The following is a 14,046-nucleotide window of genomic DNA, read 5'->3' as shown; positions in this document are numbered from 1 at the left end:
ATATACTATATAAATACTACAAGTATAGAAAAAATAAAAGGAAAGACAAAGTCCCTGCCCTCATGAGACTAGAGTTTCTTTAAGATTTGTTCTCCTAATATCTTGAATACAGAATTAAGAATCTGGAGGTATTAATACTTGGAACACATGGTGTTATGAATATCTATATTTTACCTCCATGCAGGACAAAAAGTGGCAGAAATATGTGCTCCAGTGCTATTTAGGCAAAAGGCTAGAAAGAAAAAAAAAAAGCAAAAGCAAGACTATCTTGTCACCAGCCAGCCCACACATTCTAGAATTAGTCAACTCTTACAGAGCAAAGAGACTGCCTTATCTTACTGCTCATATAGATGAAAATGAGCTGCTTACTAACCCTGAAAACCTGGCTCTCTCTTGTACTAAAAAACAAACAATTCAAGTGCAGACAGCCTTAATAGCAATTTCTACCAAACATTCGACGAAGACATCATTCCAATCTCACATACTCTGATCACTGAAGTCTGCCCCAGGTTAACATCTGAAGAATCAAATTCACCACATTAACATATTAAAGTAATCACAATTATATAGCAGATGCTCCCCCCACCAAATAAACAGCCAATAAAATTCAACATATTTTCCAAGGTAAAAACTCTTGGCAAACTAGGAGTTAGAAGATAATTTACTAAATTCAATAAACAATATCCTATAAATATATCTGCGACAAATAATAGCTGAAATGATGAAAGGTTTCCCTTTGAGGTTAACAAATCAACAATGCCCCCTATAACCACTGCTATTCAGAAGTATACACTAGAAGTCCTGGCCAGTGCAAAAGGCCAGAAAAATAAATAAATGATGCAATGATCTAAGAGAAAAAAAACAAAACAATGGGAATCCCACCTCTACCACTTAGCAGCTGTGCAACCCAGGCAAATTACTTAATATCTCTGTGCCTCAGTTACCTCCATCTGCAATGAAGATAATACCTCCTTCAGAGTTGTTCTGAGGAATAAGTATTTTATTTTGAACCAACTCTAATGATAATTAAGACTTTAATATATAATTTGATATACAATTATCTTTTGCATCTTTCTAAATTATATGACCCCTATTCACTGTTCAAGGTCAACCTAATATTATTTTTTAATTTAACTTTTAAGTTAAGTTCAGGGGTACATGTGCAGGTTTGTTATATAAGTAAACTTGATAAGTTGTATTTTTCTTTTATTATTTTTTATGTTTGCTTTTCCATAAGTTACTATTTTAAAAGTGCTCAGAAAGTATTTGACACTTCAAAGCACTGTAAAAGTGTTTAATACAAATATTCACAAATAACTGTACAGTGATATCCCAAAGAATCTGGGGATAAACCATTGGAATTAAAAGAGTAAGATTCACCAATACAAAATTGTTATACAAAATCAATGGTATTTCTGTATACTATTAGTTATGAACAGAAAATGAGGATGGGCGTGGTGGCTTATGCCTGTAATCCCAGCACTTTGGGAGGCCGAAGTGGGTGGATCACCGGAGGTCAGGAGTTTGAGACCAGCCTGGCTAACATAATGAAACCCTTCTCTACTAAAAATACAAGAAATTAGCTGGGCGTGGTGGTGGGACGCCTGTAATCCCAGCTACTCGGGAGGCTGAGGCAGGAGAAACGCCTGAACCCAGGAGGCAGAGGTTGCAGTGAGCTGAGATCACACCACTGCACTCCAGTCTGCGCAAGAAGAGTGAAACTCTGTCTCAAAAAGAAACGACATTTTAAAAATATATTATTATAGGATAAAAAATATCAAGTACCTGGGAATGTACTTTAACAAAAGATGTAAAAGACTTCTATAGGGATAATTATAGATTCAATGTAATCCCAATCAGAATTGGTGAAACACAAGGTTATTCTGTTTATGGAAATGTAAAGTGCCAAGGACAGTCAAGACACCAAGGAAAAATCAGTGGCAGACTTGCCCTATTAGATAGCAAACTCAGATTTCAAGACTGATGTCCACATTATCCACTAACTCACCTTGGAGATGTTTCTGAGATGTTCATCCACCAGGTATGTTTACATGGTTCCTTCATTTCCTTTAGATCTTGGCACAAATGTCTTCTAACAGAGACTTTTCCCGTTTTGCCCTGTATAAAACAGTACTGCTTCCCTCAAACCCCAGACACTCTTATTGTGCCCACCTCAAATTTTTCATAGCAACCATCATCTGGTTATTTTACATCTGGTTCCATTATTTTAAGCTACATGTACATGTTTATTATTTTTGTATCCTCCAAATTCTAATATAAGCCTTCTGAAGCCAGGGTGTTTATTTGGTACTATGCTGTATTTCCAGCATCTACTTTGTTGAATGAATAAATTGGTAGAAGTCACAAAAATTCTGACTAGCATATGATGTACAGTGATTCAATTTGAACTAAATTTTAAAACTGCCGTTTTTCATATCCATCTATTAAATGATAGCCACCCTAAATAACATAACTCTCCCCAAGTGTAAAATACTATTTTGGCATTCAAAATCAACCAGTATGTGAACACTGGCTGTTAGCAATGATATCTCATACTCTAGTGAAGGAAATAAATGAAACAACAAATCCATTAAAAGGAACCATACGAAATGTAGCCTTGAGGAAAGAATTTTTTTCCCTCAGATCCAAGTACAGACTAGAATCTGTAAGAAGCGTGCTGACTCTGAATGGAAAGGCAAAACAATCTGTGGAGCAGGAGTTTCTTTTGCTCATGTCATGTAGGAATTAATAGCTCTGATGGTTTTCAACATATACTTTATCCTTTGGTGAATGGTCTATATGTTTACCTAGACAACAGGCTAGGGAAAGCCTTACATGTTTACAAATTAACACAATTTCCAGCAAAATAAGTTAGGAGTGGTAGATTATGTGCATTTAATATAAAAAGATGACTAATTCAGTGCTCTGAAGCTGGGAATTTGTACATTGAGGTGAATCTACCAGTTAAATTGGTGGTCTACATAATCAACAGTAGAATATACTATTATAATCTTTGTATTTCTTTTCTCTCATTACCAGATGATTTTTCCAACAGGCTTTAAGGTACAAAGAGTTTTAACAAGATTTCAGTGAGTTAAGGTTTATTTTTAATACCCTGGAGGTATATCTTGTTCAAGGCTAGCCCAGAGTTGAGCTCCAGGGAAAACTGGCTTGGTCCTAAATTAATCCAACTTTGAAGGATCCAGGAGACAAGGAATTTCTGAAGCTAGTTTTAAGGTGAGACTGAAGTAGTACTGGTTGGGAGTATCACCAGAAGAAGGTGTAGGGTGAATGAATGTACCAACCTCCTATAGGGCACTATTTTTGCTGTGTTCCTCTGAAGATCATTTAGCTTTCCATTTCATCTTTAGCCTTTTAAAGAAATGTCAAGAAGGCAGTCATCATATTCATAAGATTATTTTGGTCGAGCATGGTGGTTCACGCCAGTAATCCCAGGACTTTGGGAGGCCAAGGTAGGCGGATCACTTGAGCTCAGGAGTCTGTGACCACCCTGGGCAACATGGTGAAACCTGTCTCTACTAAAACACACAAAAAAATTAGCTGGGTGTGGTGATGTTCGCCTGTAATCCCAGCTACTTGGGAGGCTGAGGCGTGAGAATTGCTTGAGCCCAGGGGGCAGAGGTTGCAGTGAGCCAAGATCGCACCACTGCACTCCAGGCTTGGGCTACAAAGTGAGACTTCATCTCAAAAAAAAAAAAAAAAAAAAAAAGAACAAAAAAAAATAGTATTTTCATGAAGTATTAACTATATACCAGAGAAACTGAAAAACCATCTATGTATTTTACAGAGGCTACAAGAATAGAAAGCATCTGATTACAATTAGCTTGAATTTAAATGGCTCCAGTTTCATAATCTAATGTTGCTAGAATAGAATCTCTTAAAACAGTCTTTTAAGATCTTTTTACTTTTTTCCCCTTTTCCCAAGTTAGCTGATCTTTCCACTTTTCTAAGATGAGGATTTATAATACTGATTTCTCTTCACAATTTAATGATAGATATATTTACTCAAGTTAAATTCAACCAATTTACTCAAAAAAATTATGTTGATGTATATGGCATCTTTTCTTCTGGTGGAAAAGCAGGAATTAGGAAAAAAGGGTAGTTTCTAACACTGTTGAAAAGTTCAGCAAATGCTTTCCTTTGNCAGTCTTTTAAGATCTTTTACTTTTTTCCCCTTTTCCCAAGTTAGCTGATCTTTCCACTTTTCTAAGATGAGGATTTATAATACTGATTTCTCTTCACAATTTAATGATAGATATATTTACTCAAGTTAAATTCAACCAATTTACTCAAAAAAATTATGTTGATGTATATGGCATCTTTTCTTCTGGTGGAAAAGCAGGAATTAGGAAAAAAGGGTAGTTTCTAACACTGTTGAAAAGTTCAGCAAATGCTTTCCTTTGGGCTGAGACCAAAAGGCAGAATAATCACAAAGGCCTGCAATATTTATGAATACTACCACAGGGCCAATGAATATTCCCATTCTTATAAGAAAACACTTGTGCACACACCAGAAGGCAGCAACACATTAGTATTTACATTTATTTAATGTATGCAGTTTACACACTCATTATTAAACAAAATTGGAATGCAAACAAATATACAAATACCATAAGCATTATCAAATAAAATAACTGGCACTAGTGTTATAAGCATATTAATGGACCTGGTAAGGAAAAGTGATGGAAGAAGACTGCAGCCCATGGCATTTTTCTTTTTACCAAAAGAAAACGCTCAGTAGCACCATAATGGTAATACTTAAAAGAAATACATAAGATAGAACATTTTAACTGCTATCATTGAGGTTAACCTGCTTTTATTTAAGTGAATTATACAGGAAATTAACAGTACAGGCAGTATTTTGGCCAACTTCTGCTTATGTCAGCTGAACATTGTCCATAAACAAAAGCAAAAGAAAATAATGCTAATCATACATGGACCTTTTGTACTTGGTACAAGCTCTGCACCGTGCTTTGATTTCATGGTTGGAGAAGATACGCATGTGTTAAAAATTGAGGTTATGTAAAGTTATTCACTAAAGCCTGAGTGTGTCTTTGGTAGGCTAATACTTTTTCAGCATTATTATTAATCACATTCATGTTTATCTATTTCCTGTATTTTTCTATATAATCCAAGGTGACCAGAGAAGACATGGAAAACAACACAGCAAAATCCTCAAATAACTAGGCCATTAAAACCCAGTCAAACCCAAAGGCACCAAGAATCAATGGGGTACAAATTTCCCCTTAGAGAAAGGTGGTTTTTTTGTAATACTTATAACCTAATGGGACTTTATTTTGTAGTTTTATATATCTTATTTGTTGCTGTCATATGCTTACTTACCTTTACATTTTTCCTCTAAGATGGCATCAACAATATACAAGATAGAGTACCAGGTATTTCTATTTCAAAGTTGTGCAAAAACTGCCACAATCTTGCTCAAAGTGTCTAAGTATCCAAATGGTAGCAAATGAGCTGCTTTAAGCTTTATATAACCACATTGCATATGAAGAAAAAAAATGAAATTTATACCCAGATATAAATAGAAATGTTACAAAGAGTATCATATACTGAGAGTAACCTATGCAGTTCCTTTAAACTTATCTCTTAGTGGTTTCAATAAAATATCACTAACCACTTATCCCTAAAGCCTCAAGTTTTCATTTGAATGCTGTAGAATTGCATTAGTATTTTATATTGATTATAAATTAAGACCAATTTCTATCTAAGCATGTGCTTCAAGCAATGTTTTGTGGCAAACACACAAAACATGCTTTGCTCTTCAAATTTATTATCCTTAAAATAATGCACTTTTAAAGCCTTCATTTCATAGTTTGGTAACTAAGATCCACATGACACACAATGCCTTGCTGAACACAGAAAATGATAATGAAACCTGGCTTTTGCTGGTAACCTGAAACTTAAGAAGTCACATGTAGTTCAACCAGCTCGAAACACAGTTGTACAGTGGTAATTATTTTGCAGCATTTATGGGCCTAAATTTCAGTCTGAATTGCAACTTTTAATTCCATTGTCTGATGTGAGTGGTTGTTATTTGTTTCTTTTAGTGTATCACCAAAATATAAATCAACATTAGGTTTTATTCCATTTTTACTATGTTCTTCAGCAATATGATTCAACTGTGGAACTTCTGAACAGGAAGCAGTTTGGGTAACCACAGAAATGCTACACTGATGTGGGGAATTTTCCAGACGGTCATTTTCTACCTCAGGAAGAATGTTAACAGTAGCAAAGCGGGTGTGATAATCACTGGAACCATGACTACAAGAAGTTTTCATACTTTCTAGGTCAGAACAACTAAATTCAGAGAAATGACTAGAGTGGGAATCTGCTACAGAAGGCATACTGTCACTGAGGGATGGAGCCTCAAATTCACTTGAGTTCGTGCTTTGTTGTTCTAACAACTGTGCATCCATGTCCTCTCTTGTCTCATTTATCTTCATGTTACCCTTTTTCCTCAATTTACCACTTTTTGATTTTTTCCCTGCTGTTGCTTCTTTGGACCACTTGGTGGCACTAGATTTACCTTCAGGCAAGCCACTGGATGAACCACCAGCATGACTTCGGGTGGCACTGCCATCATCCACACTACTGCTTCCACTGTTGTGCCTGAATTTGGATGGCTTTGACTCAATATCTACTTGCACTTCCATACTGTTGCCTTCTCTGAAAATATAAGAGGAACAAATACAAACATAATTGCTGACTTCTTTTTGTTCAGATGACTGGGGGCAGGGGTTTCTGTGTGGAAAATTCAGACTATACATAAGCTATGAGAACATCTTAACGCAGGATATGTCTACTTAAAAAATGTACTTGATATAAGAGAACTCTTTATAATGCTTCAGTTTTTTAAAATAGTAGTAAATACATTTATTGCTTATGTTATTCTAGACACTATGCTACTTTTTTTTAAAGAACAGCTTTATTCAGATATAATTCTCCCGTGTAAAGTGTACAATTCAGTGATTTTTAGTTGTGATCAGAGCTGTGCAACTATCACCACTACCTAACTTCAGAACATTTTCATGATCCCAAAAAGAGATCTTGAACCCATTAGCAGTTAGTTCCCATTCTTCCCTCTCCCAGCCCTTGGCAACCACAAATCCACTTTATGAGCTATATAGATTTGCCTACTCTGGACAGCTCACTGTTTCCTTTTCTCAGCGAACTTAACAGTTGGTAGTCACTTTTCACTGGTAATCTGTCTAATGACAGGAATTATTCCTTTTAAATTAATTTTAAAAATACTCGATTTTATAACAGTTTTTTCCTTACTTGTCCAATGGGATGTAGGAATTCAGAATGGATCCTGCCATTGCTTTGGTGCTGGCATTATCACTAACTGTTCCCAAGCTGACTGTGCCAGATTCTCCACTTAGACTGTACCGTTCTTTCTGTACATCTGCTTGTACTTCCAACCTTAAAGGGGGGGTATGAAATCACCAAAATTATATTTAATATCAGCACTACTGTAATATGTATCTTTAAATAATTCAGTTAAGAACCCTAGTAACCAGAAGCTATTTTAGGAACCATTTTTTAAAAATTTCCTTTTATTTAATTTAAATTCTACTGCAGAACACTGCATAGTACCAGTCATCCAAATAAAATGGGAAAAATTAGCTGTCTGCCAAGTAAAGTAGTAATAAAATAACACAAAAAAGACACAAAGGATTTTCACTTAAATGTACTCCATTATTCTCACTCAGGATACGGCACTTTGTAATGTTTCAATGCAAAACACAAAGTTAGAATACAGTATTAATCATTAAACATGACAGACCAATGAATCCAAAAATCCTGGGCATCTATATTAAAAAACAGCTCTATAAATAACACCTGCCTTTTAATATTTTATTTATTTATATATATTTTTAGAGACAGGGTCTCGTTATGTTGCCCAGGCTGGTCTCAAACTCCGGTCCCCAAGCTATCTTCTCATCTTGGCCTCCCAAAGTGCTGGGATTATAGGTGTGAGCCACTGAGCCCAGTCAACATTTGCCTTTTTAAAAAGAGGTAATATATACCACTATAATGTAAGAGTTTGTATTTAAAATACAACCTACCTAAAAATAAGATAAATATGTCAAATTTATCTTTTAATTCATGTATTCTCCCCTACATTTAAAAAAGGCAAGGCTATTAAGCCTAAGTGAAAAATAGTGAATTAAAGAGAAACAGGGGAAGATAATTTTTCCTACTTATCTATATGGCTATTGATAAAACACTTGGTGAGAATAAAGTAAGCAAGCATTAATACATAAAAGGACCCTAGCTGATGATCCCGGTCCCGGTTCACACATTCCTGGATGTCCTGACTCCACCTGTTCCCCAGGACTCAGCTGAAGTCCCATCTCCTAACATCCGGCTGTTGTCACCCACAGAGGTAAGATCTAGGCTTAAGTATTGGCTTTGCTTCAATGTCTATTGAAGCAGCTGCAGCAATGATTTATAATACAAAATCTGACAAGGACAGTGAAAAAAATTGGCAAAATGTTATTGCTTAGACTTAGAAACCTACCACCAAATTTTTTTTTTTTTTTTTTTGAGATAGGGTCTCACTGTCACTTAGGTTGGAGTTCAATGGTGTGATCTCGGCTGACTGCAACCTCCACCTCCCAGGCTGAAGTGATCCTCCTACCTCAGCCTCCCGACCAGCTGGGACTACAGGTGCATGCCACCAAGTCCAGCTAATTTTTTATATTTCTTTAGTAGAGACGGAGTTTCGCCATGTTGCCCAGGCTGGTCTCGAACTCCTGAGCTCAGGCAATCCACCTGCCTTGGCTTCCCAATGTGCTGGGATTACAGGCGTGAGACACTGCACCTGGCCCCAAATTTCCTTTTTAACAGTACTATTTTGAACCTCGACATAGTAGGGTTATATATAATCATCATGCTTTATGTTCAAAATTCTCACCTAATTAATAATTTGTAGTTACCAGAAGGCAGAACCAAACCAAACCAAAACACACACCTGTTAAAACAGTTTACCATGGCACTTCCTGACAGACTCCCCGTTATACTGGCTCCAGCTAGTGCCATGGTGCTGGCCGTTTCACTCAGGTTGTCTCGGATGGCTCCTATTCGATCCATGTGGCTTCCACTTGCACTCAAACTGCCAGTCAGCCCACCAACACTTCCCTCCCCTATGCTCGGGTTGTGTCTTGCTTCTGCTACTGATGTTGTGTCTAAATGCAAATATTCCAAAGAAACTAAGTAAGTATGATTATCAATTTTCTCCTTCTTAAATTCCTCCATGATTTCAGAGAGGGCATTTTATAAGGTATAAAATATACACAGACATGGAAAAATATTTTTTTTCAGGCTAGTCCACTAGAAGCAGTGGGAAAAGAGCCAACAATTTTAAATGGTCACTAATTTATTTTTTCAAAAACCCAGATTTAGGAATTCTATGAAGAATCTGTTAAAAAATATAGCTGACTTTAGAGGAAAATTATGTGACAATTTTCATTAAGGGTGTCATTTAAAGAGCTTATTACTCTCTAAGTCAATAACAATAGGCTAAAAGTTGATTTCTAGATACATCCCACAGTTCTGTCTACAAGCTATTATTAAGATGTGATAACACTATGTTCCAATTTTACAGTACCTCTCACACATTTTGTATTGAAGGAGTCATTTATTTGCACCAATATTTGAGTTCCTATTATATACCCAATCACATGGTGATAAATGCTATGAGGAAAAATACAAGAGAGTAAAGGGGAGGAGAGTGATGAGAAGTGCATGTACGTACATGTCTGTGAGCCATTTTATATGATGACAGAAGGCCTCTTTAATAAGGTAATACTTGTAGAGACAAATGAAGTAAAAAAGTGAGTCATGAAATGTTCTAGAGAAAGAGTATTCCAGGCAGAGAACTGCAAGTTTAAAAGCCTACAAGTAGGAGCATGCTTGGCACCCTCAAAAATCAAGCAAGAATGGTATTAAAATAGGAGGGTGACAAGAGATGAGCTCAGACACATAGTTGGGGCAGATCATGTGGGACCTTTTGGGCTATGATAAGGACTTTGGATTTTCTTCCCCAGTACAGTTAGAAGCCACTGGGGAAGTTCTGAGCGTAAGAAAGTCATAATCTGACAGGGTTTAGACATGTGACTACAGCTGCACTATGGAACAGTGAATAGAAGCTGACAAGTTGATATAACAGTTAAGAGGCTATTACAATAGCCCAGGAAAGAGGATAGTAGCTTGGTCTAAGAGAAGGGTAGTGAAGAGAGTAAGAAGTAGTTGGATTATGGCTAAATATTGAAGGAAGCAGCAGAATGTGCTGACAGATCAATCAGATGTAGGGTAAGAGGGAAAAGAGGGAGGCATTGTAAGTGAAGGTTTTTGGTCCAAGCAACAGGAGGAATGGAGAAGCTACTTATTGAGTTAAGGAGGATGGAGGGAAGAAGAGATTTAAGAGCAAGGAATTTGGCTGTAGACAAGTTAAGCTTGAAATTCTTGTCAGACATTCAAGTGCAGATTAAAGAGGAAACTTAGACATGCAAGTTTGAAGTTCAGGGGAGAGGTCAGTCTATATATTATTTAATAGATGAGATTATCTAGGACAAAAGTGTAGATACATAAGAGAAGAATTCTGAGAACTGGGCTCCGGGTAACAAACATTTAGAGGTCAGAAGAGGAAAATGAGCCAGCAAAGATGAATGAGACGGAGTGGCCAGAAAATACGGTAAGAAGTGGTTTCCCAGAAGAAAAGTGAAGTATTTCAACAAGGGCAGAGTCTCTACCATGTCAGATATACTGCTATATTAAGATGAGGACCAAGAACTGACCACTGTATTAGGTTACATGGAGGCCACTGGTGACTCTGCTTTAGTGAATAGTAGAAATAAAATTCGGGAGTGGTAGGGACAAAAATCTGATTGAGGTCAGTTCAAGAGAAAATGAGAGGTAAGAAAGTAGGCATTATCTTTACACATCTGCCTAATTATTTCCCTATGACAAATTTCTAAAATAATAATTGCTAGAATACAGAACATGCACTTTTTAAAAAAGGTTTATTGACATACTCCTACAGACAGTCTATGAAGGCTTTTTTATTCTTCTTAATCTTTGCTTGTTACTGTCCTAATTCACATTTCTTTGAATAACATTGAGTTGAAGATATTTTTGACTTATTGGTCATCCATATTTCTTTTATGAACTGTATTCCTCTTCATATCCCTTACTTAGTTATTTGTAATGTTTCAGGCAAAATTTAAGATGAAAAGTTTATGATATCTAAGATATTATATTCCAATTAGAAGTCAGGTACCCAGAATTACCCCCACCTCTTTCATCCATACTCCTCATTGGCAGTTTATTCACTGATGTACTTCTGAATGAATGCTATTAGGCCTAGTAAAAGGAGGGCAATGGAAATTCTGACCTGCATGTTATATCTGGCCTTCCCAATACTTACACTGTTAATAAGCACATTTTCTTCCTTTGCTTAAAGGACTTACCTACAGCTGTGTTAGTTCCACCAACATTTATATCATTTTCATCATCAAATTCAATCCTGACTCCTTTTCCATTGCCTGCTGAGACTCCACAACCTCCACTTCGACAAAGAGAAATGGGAACAACGCCATAGACATAAGCTAACATAATAGGAACACCAATACCTAAAGAGAAATTAAATCAGTCATTACAAACAACAAAATAACTTACAGAAACATGAGTTTTAGAAAGTCCTTTCAACAGAGGCATACAGAGAAAAGTGCCAGGGTTCTGAAGAATTGGCTGGAACATTTGCCAAAAGTAGAGTTACCCAGTTGTTAGGCAAATTCAAGGTTCCCAGCCTTTCAGGTAATGCACATGAGGAGAAAAAGAGAGATGTAAACTTTTCTCTTTTGAAGTGCCAGGCCTCTGAACTGTACTTGGGGTGGAGTTGGAGCGGAAGGGTATCAGCCACTAACAATTTACCAACTACTTTAAGGCTAGGCTCTTGAATCTCTAATACTTTTAACCAAGGAAAGACTTACTGTAGGCTCAATTTAAATTGTCCTCAAATTAAAAAACAAAAAGGTAAGTCTTATCTTCAAACACTTTGCTTTTAAAAAATCTTTCCATAAAACTTGAACTCCATAAAATTTTAGGTAATTAGTACTTTCCAGCATGTTCTTACCTACAGTCACTGCAGCTACTACTGGAGACACGATTACAGACAACGTTACACCACCTGCTATGGCCAAATTCCGTTTGTGCTTTGAAACATCCTTCCCTTCATAGCGATTGTGAATCTTGAATTAATAAAACAGGGGTGGGGATTAAAGAGAAAATACATTACAATTTAACTTAGTTGAAAAGACCTATACTTGCTAAAGTGATTTTCATGAAAGTTCGTAGCTGAGTATCCTAGTTCAAGGTAAACCTACTAGTGTCCTTAAACTATTAGTATATTCTCACAAATAATTTGCTCCTTTTTAATAAATTGCTTTAGACAGTGATTTAATGGATTTTACTTTGTGCTTAATTTTAAAAGTCTTGAGTAAAAGTAGTCTTTATAATTTTAATCAAAAGTAGTGTAATTATGTATTGAGCAAAGAGGAAGAAATTAAGATTTATTATTTTGAACACAGTTATGAGTTACATGGTTCACTAACAGGATAATTCTAGCATTCTAAAGGTTTCTTTCTAAAGAAGATTCTCTAAATGGTAAAGATTGGCTTCTAGGGAAGGTTTCTTTTTTAAAATTGACCTTAAAAGCAGTTCTAATAAACAAGTATGAATAAACAGTATTATTTTTTCTCAGATCCTTTTTATGAAGACAAATATTGACAAATGACTCAAATTCCAGGGCTTTCATTTATAGCTCAAAGTAAACGGCAGAGAAAGAAAAAAGATGATAAATAATGGCTACCAGAGGACAGGATTGAATTCACTCAGCAATCTCTGTACAGGACAGGTGTTAATAAGTAGAATTTGATATCATTATAGAAGCAGTGATTAAAAAGTGGCTTGTGAAATTACATGAACTTTGAGATCTTTATTTTCATGGTTTGCAAGGGCTAATAAAGTACATTTTCCCCCCTGTTTCAAGACAAATTCAAAACAGCCTCAAAAGTATGTGGACCCTCTAAAATAAAATGACTTATAAACAATATTACAGGTGGGACTTATAAAATAATCTATTATTACATGGTATAATACCTTTGGCCTTTGGAAGGCTGTGAAGTATGATGAGTGTTATGGAAAACAGTGGAAAAGTTGGGGTGGGAGGTAGGTGATGCATGTATGGGACAAGAAACTTTTCTATTTCCTAGTCAGAATCCCATTTCCCAGCACTGACTAGAGGTTCCTTGTCAATGAGCCTCCTCATTTCCCTACACAGTCCACGCAGGCAGAGATGGCAGACCTTCCCAAGGTACCTTTCATTATCCTTCAGCACTGCAGCTAATTCCTGCTCCTCCCCACTCCCACTCCTGGGAAACTTAGCACTGAAGAAGAGAAAAGGCACAACGGATGGAGCAGACTTGCAAAGGCAGGCTACCAAAAGAAAGGAGTCTTCTAGAAAATTTTTCAGCCTCAAGCACCAATGTTCGACTACAGTGATCACATCATTCCACTATTTCTGTTTCAACTTAAATTTTCTGTTTACTATTTTTTGCCACATTCTCTACTTTTCATTAAGTGAAGGCTCAGCTTTTGGGTACTTTATTGACTTAGTAGGTTTTCCTGGGCTGATTGGGATCCCAAAGCACCACAGAACATTATTTCAATGGAAAATTAATTCATTCATTTACAAATCTTTGGATACATGTTTAAAAAAAGGAGACCTGTAACTGTACCCTATGACCTAAACAATGAGGTAAATAATCTCTCCTCTATAAATTATTTGTAGGTACATGTGGTACAACAGTCTCTCTTTCCCTTCTATTTCTAAGTACCTGAATAAATAGTTTTGTTGGCCGGGCGCGGTGGCTCAAGCCTGTAATCCCAGCACTTTGGGAGGCCGAGACGGGCGGATCACGAGGTCAGGAGATCGAGACC

At 36.4% G+C, this 14,046-nt stretch overlaps 1 protein-coding gene across 1 annotated transcript in view; it reads right to left on the bottom strand.

The window, feature by feature from the left end:
- Positions 1–4,540: 4,540 nt before the first annotated feature.
- The window catches only part of RNF19A (ring finger protein 19A, RBR E3 ubiquitin protein ligase), a 54,369-nt gene continuing 44,863 nt past the window's right edge, over positions 4,541–14,046 (bottom strand). The window contains exons 5-10 of the mRNA XM_017859445.1: positions 13,425–13,493; positions 12,182–12,303; positions 11,517–11,678; positions 9,020–9,233; positions 7,321–7,464; positions 4,541–6,708 (exon numbers count right to left, since the gene is read on the bottom strand). Coding sequence (XP_017714934.1) covers positions 6,018–6,708; positions 7,321–7,464; positions 9,020–9,233; positions 11,517–11,678; positions 12,182–12,303; positions 13,425–13,493 — 1,402 coding nt within the window. The 3' untranslated portion in view covers positions 4,541–6,017. The remainder of the gene's footprint in view (positions 6,709–7,320; positions 7,465–9,019; positions 9,234–11,516; positions 11,679–12,181; positions 12,304–13,424; positions 13,494–14,046) is intronic.

This window comes from Rhinopithecus bieti, unplaced genomic scaffold (genome assembly GCF_001698545.2).
Source record: "Rhinopithecus bieti isolate Rb0 unplaced genomic scaffold, ASM169854v2 scaffold_47952, whole genome shotgun sequence".
In the NCBI taxonomy this organism is placed as follows: Eukaryota; Metazoa; Chordata; class Mammalia; order Primates; family Cercopithecidae; genus Rhinopithecus; species Rhinopithecus bieti.
The sequence above is the reverse complement of the archived record's forward strand: the minus strand, read 5'-3'. Positions and strand labels throughout refer to the sequence as shown.